General features: G+C 38.8%; 1 protein-coding gene across 6 annotated transcripts in view; it reads left to right on the top strand.

Moving 5' to 3' along the window:
* Positions 1-19,030, top strand: part of camkk1a (calcium/calmodulin-dependent protein kinase kinase 1, alpha a) — a 202,275-nt gene that overhangs the window by 105,399 nt on the left and 77,846 nt on the right. For all 6 annotated transcript variants that reach the window (XM_061898329.1, XM_061898327.1, XM_061898325.1 and 3 more), the window contains 3 exons: positions 6,304-6,355; positions 10,576-10,709; positions 12,597-12,633. In XM_061898329.1, coding sequence (XP_061754313.1) covers positions 6,304-6,355; positions 10,576-10,709; positions 12,597-12,633 — 223 coding nt within the window. The remainder of the gene's footprint in view (positions 1-6,303; positions 6,356-10,575; positions 10,710-12,596; positions 12,634-19,030) is intronic.

Below are 19,030 nucleotides of genomic sequence, written 5' to 3'. Positions count from 1 at the left end.
GGGTACCGGGTTAATTGTGCCAGATTTAAGGCAGGGTGGGATGAGTGCCTGTGCCAAGGAAAGGTTGAAGAGGACAGTGATAATGTAGGAGAGCTGGTCAGCACATGCTTTGAGCACCTTCTTGGGTACACCATCTGAACCAGCCACCTTCCTGGGGTTCCCTGCCTTGAGCACCCGCCTGACCTCGTACTCCTCAAGAGTGAGTCTGGGATTGCCGGGGGTGATGTCTCAAAGCGAGCAAAGAAGCAGTTCAGCTCCACTGCCAGCGATACATCCCAGTCCCCGGTTGTTGCGTCACAGCTTTTGTAATTGGTGATGTGCTGTATGCCCTGCCACAACTGCCGTGGGTTGTTGCTTGAGAGGTGGTCTTCGATCCTCTCTTTATAGTCCATCTTGGCTTCCTTGAGTCCTCTCTTCAGGTCAGCACGCGGAGCGCTGTATAGAGCACTGTCACCTGACCTGAAGGCGGTGTCGCGGGCCTTGAGGAGCATGCGGACGTGGCTTGTCATCCAGGGTTTCTTGTCTGGGTAAACCCGGATATTTTTTTCCACATTGACATTGCCAATACAGTACTTTATGTAGGATAGTACCGACTCTGTGTGTGTGGGCAGGTATTGGTCTTTGAAAACATCCCATGCAGTGTGTGCAAAGCAGTCCTATAGCTGGGGGAGTGCATCCTCAGGCCAAGTTTTAACAGTCTTTATCACTGCTTTTGTCCTTGATCTGAGGGGTGTGTAGGCAGGGAAGAGCATCAAGGAGAGGTGGTCTGACTGGCCTAGGTGGGGGAGGGGTATGGCTCTATTTGCCTCTGTGATATTAGAGTAAACATGGTCAAGAGTGTTTCCCCCTCTAATAGGGCATTTAACATACTGGTAAAATGTTGGTAGTACTGTTGTCAGATTGGCTTTATTAAAATCTCCAGTATTAATGTGAGCGCCATTGGGGTGGGCACGTAGTTGTTTATTTATTGTATTTAGAAGTAGAGAGAGAGCCGTGCTTAGCATCCTGTGGTATGTAAACTGCCATGATGATTACTACTGTTAGCTCTCTTGGCAGAAAAATGGGTCTACATTTCACTGAGATAAACTCGAGGTCGGGGGAACAGTGACTGTCTATGATAGTGCTGTTATTAGACCATGCGTTCTGTACATAAACACAGAGACCACTTCCCCTGCTCTTACCAGAGTACTTGTTTCGGTCCCGACATAGCAGCGTGTGACCTGCTAGCTGCACCACAGCGTCGGGGATTAGAGGGTGAAGCCAGGTTTTGGAAATAACCAAAAAAACAACAGTCCTGGATGTAGATATTTCCAGCTAGCTCGAGTTTTAGCTCGTCCATTTTGTGAGCCATGGATCTGGCGTTGGTGAGGTGTATGCTCGGCAGCAGAGGCTTGTGGGGCTGTTTTTTTATTCTCTTCAGGAGACCAGACCGGCAGCACCGCTTTTGTTTCCTCCACCGCCGCCGTCTGTGTCACATGCCTGATCAGATAACAATCCACAGAGATTACGCTATCTAGTCGGGTAAATTGTGTGAGCGGTGGAAATCGTTTGAAACAGTTCTCCTGTGTTAAAACCAATGTCCAGTAGGTTTTGACGACTGTGTTGTGTCGCGAAGGTATACAGACATAACCAAAACAATATAAAACATAAAAGGAAGCACCGAAAGTGGGAGCTGTAAGCCGCTGCGTCCGTGCACGCCACCATCTTGAGAAGCTTGCAAAAATCTTTATTCTCCCTTGAGTAGCACATCAGGTCAAGGCAATTCAAATCTCCCACTGTTTGTTAGTTGCTGTGATGATGGTGGGGGTTTGGCATAAAGTACCAGTAGAGGATGCCTTTAGATGTTGACAGATATTTGACATCTCTGAATTATGCACACATTACATATCACTTTGGTTTATAAATGCAACAATACTGAGTGTAAAATGCTTCCACACAGAACTTGAGCAAGTTTTTTTTCTTTTTTAGGACCAAGAAATGGCTCAACACCAACCACACTCTTTTCTATTTGATTGCTCAGATCTATGTGGAGAGTTTCAGCTAGGTCAATGAGTGACGGAAAGCTATGCTAAGTGTAACTAGGCTATAACCTGCATTTTTCTGTCTGCAAAAGACAAGAGTGACTTAAATGTACCAAATAACTCCCACCAGTGCATCCGATTTGACACAACTACACAATACTTTTTTGAAAATTTTTAACCGAATGCTAACTTTACTCTGTCAACAGTATGTTGTCAAAATTACCGAGCTAACAGAAATACATAAACATAGGGTACATGACAGCAGCCAACTGCAGATGCGTAATGGAATAATCTCCCGATCAATATGTACTATACTGCCTCTGGATGTAACGGTACCAGGGGGAAGGAGACGGCACAGAGGCAGATGTAAAGCTGAGCTGTAAAGCTGTGTATGCTACTATGTGTGTGAAGCAGGACTATGTGAAGTATCAACAATGCAATCGTTACCAGGAGTTTGTTGTATGTGCGTGTTGGTTGGAAAAGGCAAACAAGTCCAAAGGGGACGGGCAGAAGAAGGTCTGTGATCCAAGCGGGGGGGTCCGTGGAGCTGGAGAGAGGCGTCCTGAGGTCCATGTCCAGAGCGGGGGGTCGAGGATCGAGGAGGCAGTCCAGGGATCCAGGGAAGTGAGGCACACCGCTTACTTCCAAGGCAACAGAGGGTATTCTGAGGGGACAATGAAAATGACAAGGACAGTTGAGCACAAGGGCAGAGGTACACGGAGTGAGAGCTAGAGACCTATTACACTGTACCATACAGATGGCTACGTTCTGGCATTGAAACGCAGGTTGTGCTGGTCTAAATAGTGTGCCGTGTCATCAGCTTCAGGTGCGTTGATTGTTGATTTGGAACCGCTGTTGGAGCGCGTCCAAGGCAGAAGAGGCGTGCGCTCTGAGGAGGTGCGTGAGCACGAGAGGAGTGCGCCTGGAAGCACGCTGAAGCGCAGATTGCACATATGGGTGCGCAGAGGAATGCGCCCGCACCGTGACAGTACCCCCTTCCTGATGCGAGACTCCTGACGAGCATCGTGGCGCATCAAGGTTAGCTCGGAAGGAGTCCTCCAAAAGAGTGGGGTCAGCAAAATAGGAGGCAGGCACCGAAGACCGGTCATCAAGTCCATGACCCTCCCAGTCGACCAGGTAGCAAACCCCCCTGCCAGGCACTTTCATTACCTCCTTCACCATCCAAACTGGATCACCACTCTCGAGGACCCTATGAGGGGGTGGAGCAAGGACAGGGGGCAACAGAGGACTGACTGTGTTGTCCAATATACAACCTCGGTAAATTACCTTGTCTTTGCTGGTGATTATGGTATCATTTGCTTTAATGGTAAAGGCCGGGGATTTACCTAGGTTGTGCTAGAACCCAAACAGGACGGACTGTGTTTTACCCAGGTGTCGTGACAATTTGTTATCGGAAAGCCAGAGAAAGAGATTACTTAGTTCGGTGCTGAGTGCACTTGCAACCTTCAGTTTGTCCCTGTCCGAGGCCAGGATCGCAGAATCGTCCGCGGACAGGAACAAATTGCTGTTATACGATGATTTCATGTGAAGAATAACAATGGTCCCATAATGCTACCCTGTGGGACACCACAGCTCACCTTGAGGGGAGAGGACAGTGATCCGTTCGCATTAGTGGGAGAAATCTTGCTCCTTGTCGCAGTGCCGGCCCAAGCCTCCATGGGGCCCTAAGCAAAATCTGACTTTGGGGCCCTCTATTTCTGCCAATAATATTGATTGTTGATCATTCACACACCTACTATAAACTCATTGCGGCTCTGGCAGTGTTGTTTACATTATCCTATTGTCAGCCTGGCATGTCTTTACAAATGACATGTCATTTATAAAGATATGGGGGTGGCCCAGTTAAGGACATAAGTAATACCAATGAATGAACGTATGATGTCCAGAGTGCCTCATATGGTTCCTAATCTTAAAATGTAGAAAACATTCAGCTACAAGAGTGGCCTGGGGTTGAACAGTCCAAGGGATAAAGCTTTGTATTTACAGTAAAAGTTTGAGTTTGAGTTTGTGTTTATTTGGAACATGCAAGCATACAACATGATACATCACAATTTCTAGTTTCTCTTTCCAACATGTTCGAAAAGGAGTAGGAAGAAGCAGAGCTTATTAAATCCTACCCCTTTTCTTTTACATAACAGTTGCTAAAACTTTTGTTCACTTCCTGTTCTCAATGTATTCACAATATACTCCATAAGTAATCACAATAAAAATAAATAAAAGAATAACTGGTGAAGTAAGTTATATTACATACAATGAGATAAGTAAGATTATTTTGAGAATGAAAGAATGGATGGATGAATAAATCAGAATGTTTGTCATGATTCTTCTTTTTTGTACTTTGTAAACACTTTAAGTTTGAAGAGTTTCTTGAAGTGGATCATATTAGTACATTGTTTGATTGCTATGCTTAATCCATTGCATAATTTAATTCCACATACTGATACACTGAAGGTCTTAAGTGTTGTACGTGTGTACAAATGTTTTAAATTACATTTTTCTCTAAGATTATATTTCTCCTCTCCTTTGTTGAGAATAATTGTTGTATATTCTTGGGAAGCATGTTATAGTTTGCTTTGTGTATAATTTTAACTGTTTGCAATTTCACTTTGTCGTGTTATTTCAGTATCTTTGATTCGATAAATAAAGGGTTTGTAGGTTCTCTATATCCAACATTATGTATTATTTTAACTGATCTTTTTCGTAACACTGTTAGTGAATGAAGTGTACTTTTGTAATTATTTCCCCATATTTCTTCACATAGTAACTCAGATATGGTAACACTAGTGAGCAGTAGAGAATATGAAGTGATTTTTGGTCTAGAACATATTTAGCTTTATTCATTATTGACATGTTTCTTGCTTTCATTGTTCCATCCACCCATCATTTCTTTAATTTCTTCCTTCAATTCTTCTTTCATTTCTTTAATTTCTTCTTTCAATTCTTCTTTAAATTCATGGAGTATTTTTTGTAGTACCCCTTCTTGATTCACATCATGTTCTGTGTCCAGTCTCAAATCTTGTTCCCAGTTGACACCGAGCGTTTCGGGATTTCATTCTTTCCTTTAACTTTTGGCATCGCGGCAGGCCGATGACGTCAGTGCCTCTTGTGTCTTAACGGCAGTTGCTTTAGCGACTTGCAGCACTTATAACTTGTTTGTTTCAACAAATTCGTACCTTTCGCCATTCAAAGATCAATTTGAGGTATCAGCCAATCAACTTATATCGCTCTGCGACGTTGGAAGCACTTTAAAACAGCTGTAAACTCGCCGTAGCTTTGGTTGCTAGGCACCCGTTTTGAAATGCGGTAAGAAGCTGATTGCTTGCGTCTAACGGCTCTTCCAACTTGTCTTATTTCAGCGTATCAGTGCCTCTACACTGACCAAAATCAGTTCGGAGATGCCAGGTGACTCTCCTGTGGCTGTGATCACAAATCAGTGGTCAAAATTTTCAGATTTAACAAAAAAGGGGAGCCTTTTTCTTTGCGTCCTTTCTCATTGACAGGAAGTGTCATCTTGTCTCATCAGTCTTGCACATATTAGTCTTTAATTACTAGTCCATATTTTTAGTTAATTGTTCATATTTAATGTTTACTTTGTACAAAGAGAGTGCAGTCTACTGAAGTTAAATTCCATTGCTTTTGGGTGCCCCCTCGTGGCCGCGGGGCCCTGAGCAAGCGCTTAGTTCGCTTATGCCTTGGGCCGGCTCTGCCTGGCCCTCATCGTCAGCTGGGAAAATACAAAAATTCAGTCACTGTCGGATTTTATTCTGTCATCACCATCCATGACCAACATGTTGAGGTGGTCGAAAAAATTGGTTTGAATCCAAGAAAGCAAATCTTTCTTATTTGGATCCTGAAGTTGCAGTTTGTGAGCATCATTGGTTGTCTCCGAAGAGTGTGGCGGAGTGCAAATTAAGAACGTCCACAAATATGTTACATTCTTGTTTAGTGCTCCTGTGTAAATCTGAAACCTGCAGTCTTTCCCCAACAACTACTTGCTGCCTTGATGCATTCAACAGGACCTTCTTCCAGAACATTGTGTTATTTTTTTTTGCTAATTGAATTTATTTAGCTCAGCTTCCTTTGACCACACATCCTGCTATAACCTATTGCCAGTGAAACATTTCTATCATCCATCAAATCAAATATAGTAGCTAAAAAAGTTTTCTTTTTAGATAACAATTGAACAAGTTTCATGTTGTTTAGCTCTGAATTATTTGTTTACATTTGTTTGTTTTTACAAAAATACATTTCTACTTTCCAGGCCATGAAAGTTGTTTCAAAGAAGAAGTTAATGAAGCAGTGTGGTTTTCCACGTAAGTCCTGTTTCTCTCTGTGTGTGTGTGTGTGTGTGTGCGTGTGTGTGTGTGCGTGTGTGTGTGTGTGTGTGTGTGTGTGTGTGTGTGTGTGTGTGTGTGCGTGCGTGCGTGCGTGTGTGTGTATGTATGTATACAGTTTTGGTCAAAAGTGTACATTCACTTGTGAAGGACATAGTGTCATGGCTGTCTTTAGTTTCCAATCATTTCTACAACTCATATTTTTTTGTGACATAGTGATTGGAGCACATACTTGTTTGTCACAAAAACATTCATGAAGTTTGGTTCTTTTATGAATTAATTTTGGGTCTACTGAAAATGTGACCAAATCTTCTGGGCCCAAAGTATACATGCAGCAATGTTAATATTTGGTTAAATGTCCCTTTGCAAGTTTCACTGCAATAAGGCGCTTTTGGTAGCCATCCACATTTATTTGGCAAGTTTCTGGTTGAATGTTTGACCACTCCTTTTGACAAAATGGGTGCAGTTCAGCTAAAGTTGTTGGTTTTCTGACATGGACTTGTTTCTTCAGCATTGTCCACGCATTTAAGTTAGGACTTTGGGAAGGCCTGTCCAAACCTTAATTCTTGCCTGATTTAGCCATTCCTTTACCACTTTTGACGTGTGTTTTGGCTCATTGTTCTGTTGGAACACCGAACTGTGCGCAAGACCCAACCTCCGGGCTGATGATTTTATGTTGTCCTGAAAATTTGGATATAATTCTCCTTTTTCATTGTCCCATTTACTATCTTCAAGCACTAGTTCCATTGGCAGCAAAACAGGCCCAGAGCATAATACTACCACCACCATGCTTGACGGTAGGCCTGGTGTTCCTGGGATTAAAGGGCTCACCTTTACTCCCCCAAACATATTGCTGGGTTTTGTGGCCAAAAAGCTACATTTTTGTTTCATCCGACCACAGAACTTTCCTCCAGAAAGTCTTATCTTTGTCTTTGAGCTGACTTAAACATGTGGACAATGCTGAAGAAACAAGTCCATCAAATCAAATCAACATTATTTATAGAGCACATTTAAAATTTACCACAGGGTAGCCAAAGTGCTGTACAATGGGCAGGTTAAAAGTTAATACGAGAACCGAGCAAACACAACACAACACAAACAGAACATGATAAAAAAAAAAAAAAAATAAGTAAATAAATAAAACATAAAAACAGGTTCACAGCAGGTGTATTAATTTGGCGCCATTGCAGGATGGATATCACTCAGTGTTAAAAGCCATGGAATAAAAGTATGTTTTTAAGAGAGATTTAAAAATATGAAGAGAGGAGGCTTGTCTAACACTCAGAGGTAGGTAGTTCCAGAGCTTGGGAGCAGCAGCGGCGAAAGCTCTGTCACCTCTAAGCTTCAGCCTTTTTGTCAGGGACCGTCAGTAGCAGCTGATCGGCTGATCTTAGGGATCGGGTGGGGTAGTAAGGCGGAAGGAGGTTGGAGAGATATGTTTAGACATTTTAAAAAAACAAATAGAAGGAGTTTAAAGTTGATTCGGTAACGCACAGGGAGCCAGTGAAGGGACGCTAATATAGGGGTGATGTGCTCACGTCTGCGGGTCTGTGTTAGCAGACGAGCAGCAGAGTTCTGCACAAGCTGCAGGTGGGCTAGGGAGGCCTGGCTAATGCCTACATACCAGGCCTCCCTAGCCCACTTAGTTTAGACATTGCAGTAGTCTAAACTATTCGAGATAAAGGCATTTATTAATTTCTCGAGATCATGTCCCGATAGAAGCGGTTTCACTTTTGCTATTTGGTGTAATTGATAAAAGCTTTTTTGAACGACGCTGCTGATTTGTTTTTCAAATTTAAAATCAGAGTCGAAGAACTTTACCCCCAGGTTTGTGACACAGTCGCTGAGATACGGGGTCAAAATGCCGAGGTCAACGTTGGAGGAGGGAGAGCGACTTGGACCGAACAACATAACTTCTGTTTTGTCTTCATTTAGGCTCAGGAAGTTAGCTGAAAGCCAGGCTTTGATGTTGTGCAGGCAGTCATACCCAGTGTCCTGGGTATGACGTTAAACTACATCCAGGCATGAGATGGGAGGTTGTGTGTGGGGTTAGTAAGTCCCAACTAACGTCTATAAAATGCACACAAAGAACCGTTTGCACTTTCTCTTGTGACTGGCGGGCGGTCAGCGCCATAAAGCTGAGCGGGTCCCTGGGTAAATGGGGCGCGGACAACAAACAGGACAGACTAAGTTCAACAGCCCAGTAAGGCAATTAGTCTAGGAGAAGGATCTCTGATATAAAATACCCCTTCCAACCCGCACCAAGCCAGCGTGGAAGGTGTAGGCTAATAACCAGCATGAAAAGTACGCCAAATGGCAGAAACATGCTGAGGCTTTCGTCCAGCAGTGGACTGACAACGGCTGATGATGATGATGAAGGCAGTCAATGAGACGTTAAACCGTGTTATTTTGTGCCATGGGAAAATAGATCTGGCAATCATCGGCATAAAAATTAAATGCAATACCTTACTTCCTAAAAATACAACCAACAAGGAGAATGTAAAGCGCAAATAAGATTGGGGCAAGGATTGAGCCCTGGGGGACCCCATGTGGTAAAGGAGCTGTGGAAGACATAAAACTGTGTAATTTTGCACAAAAACTCCTGTTGGTTAGGTATGACCAGGACCAGTTCAGGGCGGCGCCCTTAATATCCACACAGTTCTCAAGACGAGTGATTAAGGTGGCGTGGTCGACGGTGTCGAACGCAACAGACAGATCTAAAAGCACCAGGACAACATATTTACCAGAATCAGTTGACAGGTGGATAATGTTAAAAACTTTTAGAAGCGCTGACTCTGTGCTGTGGAGGGCTTTAAAACCGGACTGGAACAGCTCAGTGATACCATTATCATCTAAGAAGGGCAACAACTGACTGTAGACAACCTTCTCTAATAACTTGGAAATGTATGGAAGATTAGAGATAGGTCTAAGGTTAGAGAGGAGTGAGGGGTTGAGGCTTGTTTTTTTAAGTAGAGGTCGTACTGCTGCATGTTTAAACTCTACTGGAACTATTCCAGAAGAGAGGCTACTATTGATAATGTTAAGGAAACTTGATCCAATAGTAGCAAGTACCTCCTTAAACAGGCAAGGTGGGAGGGCATCTGCAGGAGAACCAGAGGGCTTCATATGACTAACTGTGTCATTTAAAAAAGAAAAAGACGCCGGCTCAAACTGATGGAAAACAGAAGAGAAATGCAGAGGAACAGAAGGGCCATATGAAGGCTGGGATATACTGGCTCTAGTTGACACAATTTTGTCAGTAAAAAAATGGAGACAATTTTCACAGAATTCAAAAGAAGCATCAAAACCACCACATTTAGGAGCATCAATGACAGTTTTAATAGTTTTAAACAGAACTCAGGGGTTGTTACAGTTAGAAGATATTAATCTAAAATATATATATATTCATCTCTGCTTTTACAGTCATCTTGAAGGAAAGCAGGCTTTCTTTAAAAATGGCAAAGGACACATGCAGCCTGTCTTTTTTCCATGTTCTCTCTGTTATCCTGCACCTGCGCTTGGCAGCACGAATGAAGTCATTTAACCAGGGCCGAGGCGTGGCTTTGGAGCGGCGGAACTTAAAAGGACTGATCGTGTCCAGTGTTTGTAAACAAATAGAGTTGAGCCCAGAAACCAACTCTTCAGTATTCAGACATACAGAGGCTGCAGAATTATCATCACAAAGAGTCGAAAAAAGTCCATGTCAGAAAAAAAATCAACCAGAAGCTTGTGGATGGCTACCAAAAGCGCCATATTGCAGTGACACTTACCAACGGACATGTAACCAAATATTAAAATTGCTGTATATATACTTTTGACCCAGCAGTTTTGGTCACATTTTCAGTAGACCCATGATAAATTCATAAAAGAACTAAACTTCATGAATGTTTTTTGTGACCAATAAGTACGTGATCCTGTGTAGAAATGATTGGGAACTCAAGACAGCCATTACATTATGTTCTTTACAAGTGTCTGTAAACTTTCTACCACGACTGTATATGTGTGTATATATATATATATATATATATATATATATATATATATATATGTAAATACGTATATATATATATATATATATATATATATATATATATATGTAAATACGTATATATATATATATATATATATATATGTTGTATAATGTATACTGTGTATATATATATATTCCAACGTGATGTGTCGTTCTGGGTGTTTTACAGGTCGCCCACCTCCTAGGGGACCCAAGGCAGTCCAAGGAGAGCAGCCTAAGTTCCTAGGACCATTGGAAAGAGTCTACCAAGAGATTGCCATCCTTAAAAAACTAGACCATGTCAACATTGTCAAATTAGTGGAGGTGAAAGTTAAAAAAACAAACTTCTTCAAATACACTCTCGAATGAATAATAGAAAGACGATGACAGTTCTACCTTTTAGTGAAATGACTTCTCCACAGTTCAGTGTTGTACTGTACAACGTATACGACATGTGTAGTACACATTTTATACACTATACAGCACACAATTTAATTGTGAACTATACAATGTACACAGTGTGTTAAGTAGTTTTACATTTTATAGTACATTATTTAATTGTGTACTCAACAATGTTTAAACATACACTGTACTAAAATTTAATGACCTGCCTATGTGGTTGTGCAAGAGTATATTGTTAAACCTCTCCCTGACACCTTATTGAGTTGACAGCTCAGGCTTATAGAACAATGGCACTCTCATCCAGAGGGCTTAGGTTCGAGTCCCAGGCCTGACAGCACATTCAATTGTTTTATGTATTTTAAATATAAATATATAACAATTATATTCATTTTGTAAAATTATGCCTTAATGAACTATGTTGTCGAATAATCTACCCAAAAATCTAAACTGTCATCAAATGTCGCTGGTATCCCATGCGACAGTTAATGATGATAACCAATCAATCAATCAAAATGTACTTATATAGATTTTAACTACAAACGTCTCAAAGGGCTGCACAAGCCACAAAGACATCCTTGGCAAAGGGCAAGAAAAAACTCAAACCTTGGAAGGGGCCGCAGATAAGGGGATCCCCCCTTGGGTGACTGGATAATAATGGGTTAATGTGAGGGTCCAGGAGATCCTCTTACATGTAAACACGTCGGGGTGCAGAAACATCACCGATTGATGCAAAAGAAGTGGTCACCCCGGGTCCCGACTTCATGTGAAAGTCCAGTCCATCTGGAGGCCAGCAGGGATCATCTTGAATGGAGAAGAGTCAGCAACACAGAGACGTCACCAACTGATGCAAAGAGGAGTGGTCCATCCTGGGTGCCAACTTGGAAAAGAAAGCGCTTCATCCGTGGAGGCTGATCAGTGGTCACCTGATAACCTCTCCACACAGGAGAGGGAGGCAAAGCAGAAAAGAGAGACAGAAGATGAACTGGTCTAAAATGGGTTTATTTAAAGGCTAGATTATACAAATGAGTTTTGAGAATTAAATGTTTCTACTGAGGTAGAATCTCTAACTGTTACCGGTAGGGCATTCCAGAGTACTGGAGCCAGAATAGAAAATGCTTTGAAGCTTTTTTGGGCTCTGGGAATCACTAATAAGCCAGAGTTCTTTGAACACAGATTTCTGTCCGGGACATATGGTGCAATACAATCAATAAGATAGGATGGAGCTAGAACGCTTAGTATTTTATACGTAAGTAGTAAAACCTTAAAATCACATTTTAAGTGCACAGGAAGCCAGTGCAGGTGAGCCAGTATAGGTGTAATATAATCAAACTTTCTACAGTAATGGGTTAGATACATACAACAAGTACTGTTGGATGAGTTAAATACATACGGCAAGTACTCATGACAAGTTGACTGACTACATACGGTAAGTACTAGGGATGTAAATCTTACAAAAACTCATGATTCGATTCAATGATTTTTTTGGATTGGGGGAACGATTTGATTTAGAATCTTAATTCAACACAGTTCTCGATTCAAACAGATTCCTGATATATAATATTTAGTATGAAAGTTAGAATAAATCCTTCTCAAAACCGGTTACAAAAGTTATTCTCGGCTGCTAACGTACAACGTATAGTAAACAGCACAAAGAGTGCGGCGGTGACCAAAAAAGTGTCTTTAAAAATATTTTATTTAATGAATCCATTTAAGAATTGGAATTAAATTTAGATTTAGAATCTGATTAAATTAGCACTGTGATTCAGATGTGAATAAATATTTTTGATCGCAGTATTATTTTTGTTGCAGGTGCTGGATGATCCTGCAGAAGACAATCTTCACATGGGTATGTACATCATATTTGATTATTAGCCCACTTCTCGACTGTGTCTTTAGCATTTAAGCTAGTAGCAAGTATGTATACAACTCATTCGGTTTTTACTGTCAGGTCACAGTTGAAACATTAGTCATAATTCTGATCATTAAGGGCCACAGGCACATACAATCAATAACTGACATACATTCAAATCCAGAAAACAGCGTAGAAAAGAAAAAAATCAGATGTGTTAAACCAGGGGTCACCCACGGCACCAGGTAGCCCGTAAGGACCAGATGAGTAGCCCGCTGGCCTGTTCTAGAAATAGCTCAAATAGCAGCACTTACCAGTAAGCTGCCTCTATTTTTTTAAATTTTATTTATGTACTAGCAAGCTGGTCTCGCTTTGCTCGACATTTTTCATTCTAAGAGAGACAAAACTCAAATAGAGTTTGAAAATCCAAGAAAATATTTTAAAGTCTTGGTCTTCACGTGTTTAAATAAATTCATTTATTTTTTTTGCTTTGCTTCTTATAACTTTCAGAAAGACAATTTTAGTGAAAAAAATACAACCTTAAAAATGATTTTAGGATTTTTAAACTTATATACCTTTTTACCTTTTAAATTCCTTCCTCTTCTTTCCTGACAATTGAAATCAATGTTCAAGTATTTTTTTTTTTTTATTGTAGAGAAATTTTAATTTAATTCTTCATTCCTGTTCATGAGAAAGGACGCAAAAGAAAAAGGCTCCGCTTTTGCTACCGGAGTTTTTGTTTATTTTGAAGATTTTGACCACTTATTTGCGACCACAGCCACAGGGGAGTAACCTGGCATCCTTGACCTCATTTTGGTCAGTTGCGAGGCACTGATACGCTGAAATAAGGCAAGTTAGATGAGTCGTTTGCCTCAAGCCATCGGCGCCTTACCGCAGCTCAAAGCGGTTGCCTAGCAACCAAAAACTACGGCGAGTTTACAGCTGTTTTAAAGTGCTTCCAACGTCGCAGTGTTTTAAGTTGACAGACTAACACCTCAAATTGATCTGTGAACAACACAAGGTACTCATTGTTGGAACAACCAAGTTAAACCTGCTGCAAGTTGCTAAAGTAACTGCCGTTTAAGACACAAGAGGCACTGACGTCATCGATCTGCCGCTATGCCAAAAGCTAAAGGGAAGACTGAAAGCCCGAAACCTTCGGTGTCAGCCAACACAGGACACAACTGGGACCAAGATTTGAGACTGGATACAGGACATGATGGGGAACAAGGAGTACTACTAAAAATACTCCTTGAAATGAAAGAAGAAATTAAAGAAATAAAAAAGATCAGAAAAAAGCAATGGAAGAACACAAACAAGATGTGAAAAGTCTGCAGCAAAATATTGAAAGTCTGCAAACTCAAATCATCACCAGAAAAAATGAAGTCTCTGATGTGTGCCAACATTTGAAGACCTTTCAAGAAGAAATGCGCCAACAAATGAAGACCTTTCAAGAAGAAATGCGCCAACAAATGAAGACCTTTCAAGAAGAAATGCGCCAACAAATGAAGACCCTTCAAGAAGAAAACTACACGCTGTGGAATATCATAGATGAAATGGAGCAGGATAAACGAATGAATGAAATCATTGTGACAGGACACCGAATTAAACCAAGATCCTATGCGAAAGCTGTGAATAATGAAGGTGAACCAGATGAAATGGATCTTGTCTCGGCAGAACAGCAAGTAGTCAACTTCCTGCAATCAAAGGAAATTGAAATCGACATTAATACCATCGAAACATGCATCCCACTGAACAGAAGAGACAACAACGCCACTCCAGTTGTGCTTGTGAAATTTGTAAACAGAAAATCTAAAATGGCATTGCTGAGACAGGGAAAGAAGCTGAAGGGAACAAATGTGTACATGAATGAGCATCTCACTAAACGTAATGCTGGAATCGCCAAGAAAGCACGCGACTTGAGAAAGCAGGGAAAAATCCAGGGAACTTGGAGCGCCAACTGTAAAATCTACATCAAGCTGAATGGAGGTCCAGAAGCAAGAGTAATTGTTGTCAATGACATCAAAGACCTGGACAAATTTTAAGTTTACACAGCTTCCACAATAACGATGATAATGGACTCTGACAGAAAACAAGCACCTAAATTCAACATCAACACTACTATACTGCAAGGGACGACTAAAAAAGAAGACTTAGATTCAGGACTGCATCCATCTACACTTATAGAAATTATTGAAACGACATCAAAGATTGTTGAGCAAGGAAATATGGAACTACAAAACTTCTGCAACAAAGAGCACAAAAACCAGGATTTGGAAAACGATATAGATCCAGATACAAATTTTTTTTCCCACATTAGTAATAATTGTTTTTATTATACAGATGAGCAATATAATAGCAATATTAAAAGTGACAACAAATTGTCAATTATTCATTTTAATAGCAGAAGCTTGTATGCAAACTACAACAACATTAAGAACTTTTTGGAACACATCAACGAACCCTTCAAAGTGATCGCCATCACAGAAACATGGATTGATGATAAAAAAGGAATAGATTTTGATCTGGAAGGATATGAACTAAACTATATTAACAGAACCAACAAAAATGGAGGAGGAGTAGCTGTGTATGTGATGAAGAACCTGAACTACAAAGTGGTAAAAAACATGTCATTTGCTATAGATAACATCTTAGAATGTATTACCATTGAAATATGTCAGGAAAATAGCAAAAACATAGTAATTAGTTGTATATACAGATCACCTAAGTCAAGTATAGAAACATTTGAAGAATGGATCAAGGCAACTTACATGGACAATGGTAAAAAAATAATTTTCTTATGCGGTGACTTTAATATTGACTTATTGAACCCTAACAAGCAAAAGTTTATTGATGACTTCATTGATACAATGTACAGCATCAGTTTATATCCTAAAATCACAAAGCCAAGCAGAGTCACAGGACACTGTGCCACACTTATTGATAATATTTTTACTAATGATTTTGATAATAACACTACAAGTGGTTTACTTATAACCGACGTTAGTGATCATCTGCCAGTTTTTACAATATATGATGGAAACTGTAAAAAGAACACGGAAGACAAAAGGACATTCCAAAGACTGTGCACAGAGAAGAGGATGATTGCTTTCAAAATGGAGCTACAAAAGCAAGATTGGGACAATGTGTACAATGAAGAAGAGGTTGATGAAGCATATGAATATTTCTTAAACAAGTTCATAATACTTTATGACAAACATTGTCCATGGAGACAACTCAGTAGTAAACAGAGAAAGAATAATCAACCATGGATGACAAAAGGATTAAAAAATGCTTGTAAGAAGAAGAATACGCTATATAGAAAATTTATAGTACAAAGAACTACTGAGGCAGAAGTTGAGTACAAAAAGTATAAAAACAAGTTAACAAACATACTACGATCATGTAGAAAAGAATATTACAGTGAATTATTGGACAGGAACAAAAATAATATGAGAGCAACATGGGGCATTCTCAATAGCATTATTAAAAATGGCACTAAGAGGGATTACCCCCATTACTTCTTAGACAGAAATAAACATAATGACAACATAAAGGAAGTAGTTGAAAGCTTTAATAACTACTTTGTAAATATTGGACCAAAATTGGAAGAAAGGATTCCAGACCCAGTTTCAATTGAGGACTATTATGATACCATAGAGCGAAATCCCAACTCCATGTTCCTCAGTAATGTGACACAGGAGGAAATAGTTAAAATTGTGAAAAAATGTAAATCAAAGACTTCAACTGATTGTAATGGAATTGATATGGATACGATAAAAAAGGTGATTGATGAGATCTCAGGACCATTAATGTATATTAGTAACCTATCATTTCAAACAGGTACATTTCCAAACAAAATGAAAATAGCTAAAGTTGCACCAATTTATAAGACTGGTGATAAACATCTATTTACAAATTATAGACCTGTTTCTTTACTTCCACAATTTTCTAAAATCATTGAAAAACTGTTCAATAACAGATTAGAGAGTTTCATAAATAAATATAGAATACTCGAAGAGAACCAATATGGATACAGAGCTAATGTTACAACTTCAATGGCTTTAATTGAAATCACAGAAGAAATTACCAATGCAATAGATAATAAAAAATGTGCGGCAGCAGTGTTTATGGATCTAACTAAAGCATTTGACACAATTAATCACAATATTTTAATAAAAAAACTGGAACGATATGGCATCAGAGGGTTAGTCTTAAATTGGATAAGAAGTTATCTAACGAACAGGAAACAATACGTGAAGCTAGGCGAACATACTTCTACAATGCTAAATATTTCCTGTGGTGTACCTCAGGGATCAATACTGGGACCTAAATTATTCAATCTCTATATAAATGACATTGGTAAAGTTACAAGAGATTTAAAGTTAGTATTATTTGCGGATGATACAACAGCCTTTTGTTCAGGAGAGAACACACAGTGGATAATACAAATAATAACAGAAGAAATTAACAAATTAAAAAAATGGATTGACAAAAACAGACTATCATTGAATCTCAGTAAAACTAAAATAATGCTATTTGGTAACAGTAGAAAAGAAAGTCAAACACAAATACAAATAGACGGAATAGAAATTGAAAGAGTAAATGAAACCAAATTTCTAGGTATAATGATTGATGATAAATTGAACTGGAAATCTCATGTAAAAAATATACAACATAAAGTTGCAAGAAATACATCAATAATGAATAAAGCCAAATATTTTCTAGACCAAAAATCACTTTATATTCTCTACTGCTCACTAGTGTTACCATATCTGAGTTACTGTGTAGAAATATGGGGAAATAATTACAAAAGTACACTTCATTCACTAACAGTGTTACAAAAAAGATCAGTTAGAATAATACATAATGTTGGATATAGAGAACATACAAACCCTTTATTTATTGAATCAAAGATACTGAAATTCCACGACATAGTGAAATTGCAAACAGCTAAGATTATACACAAAGCAAACTATAACCTGCTTCCCAAGAATATACAACAATTCTTCTCAACAAAAGAAGAGAAATATAATCTTAGAGAAAAATGTAATTTAAAACATTTGTATGCACGTACAACACTTAAAACCTTCAGTATATCAGTATGTGGAATTAAATTATGGAATGGATTAAGCAAAGCAATCAAACAATGTACTAATATGATCCATTTCAAGAAACTCTTCAAACTGGAAGTGTTCACAAAGTACAAAAATGAAGAACCATGATAAACATTCTGATTTTACTCACACATTCATTTTCAAAATAATCTGATTTATCTCATCGTATGGATTAAAATTTGAGCAATTATTTATTTATTTATTTATTTGTATTGTGATTACTTATTACTTATGGAGTATACATTGTGAATACATTGAGAACAGGAAGTGAACAAAAGTTTTAGCAACTGTTATGTAAAGAAAAGGGGTAGGATTAAATAAGCTCTGCTTCTTCCTCCTCCTTTTCGAACATGTTGGAAAGAGAAACTGGAAATTGTGATGTATCATGTTGTATGCTTGCATGTTCGAAATAAACTCAAACTCAAACTCAAACTCAAACTCATTTTAGCTTCTGTTTTTTCGACAAAGAATATTTGTGAAATATTTCTTCAAACTTATTATGATTAAAATTAAAAAATATATATTTTGGCAATTGTAGAAAATCTGTAAAATCTAATTTAAATCTTATTTCAAAGTCTTTTGAATTTATTTTCAAATGTTTGTTCTGGAAAATCTAGAAGAAATAATGATTTGTCTTTGTTAGAAATATAGCTTGGTCCAATTTGTTATATATTCTAACAAAGTGCAGAATGGATTTTAACCTATTTAAAACATGTCATCAAAATTCTAAAATTAATCATACTCAGGAAAAATGACTAATGATGTTCCATAAATTCTTCTTTAAATTTTTTCAAAAAGATTCAAATTAGCTAGTTTTTCTCTCTTTTTTTTTGGTTGAATTTTGAATTTTAAAGAGTTGAAATTGAAGATAAACTATGTTTCAAAATTTAATTTTCATTTTTTTTCGTGTTTTCTCCTCTTTTAAACCAAACTTTTCATCATTTATTCTCTACAAAAAACCTTCCGTAAAAGAAAAAAAAATTTACAACGAAATGACAGACAGAAATACCCATTTTATATTTAAATAGATTTATTTATTAAAGGTAAATTGAGCAAATTGGCTATTTCTGGCAATTTATTTAAGTGTGTCAAACTGGTAGCCCTTCGCATTAATCAGTACCCAAAAAGTAGCTCTTGGTTTCAAAAAGGTTGGTGACCCCTGTGTTAAATTGTGCGCAAGCACTAATCCAAGCACATTTCTTTGTTACTTGACAATCAAGGTGAAATTTATCGCAGATGTTTATGTGGCTGGGCACGCCCAGACCCCGCTCGCTTAT

Source organism: Nerophis ophidion, linkage group LG04 (genome assembly GCF_033978795.1).
Source record: "Nerophis ophidion isolate RoL-2023_Sa linkage group LG04, RoL_Noph_v1.0, whole genome shotgun sequence".
In the NCBI taxonomy this organism is placed as follows: domain Eukaryota; kingdom Metazoa; phylum Chordata; class Actinopteri; order Syngnathiformes; family Syngnathidae; genus Nerophis; species Nerophis ophidion.
This window is presented reverse-complemented; position numbering and strand designations above follow the sequence as displayed.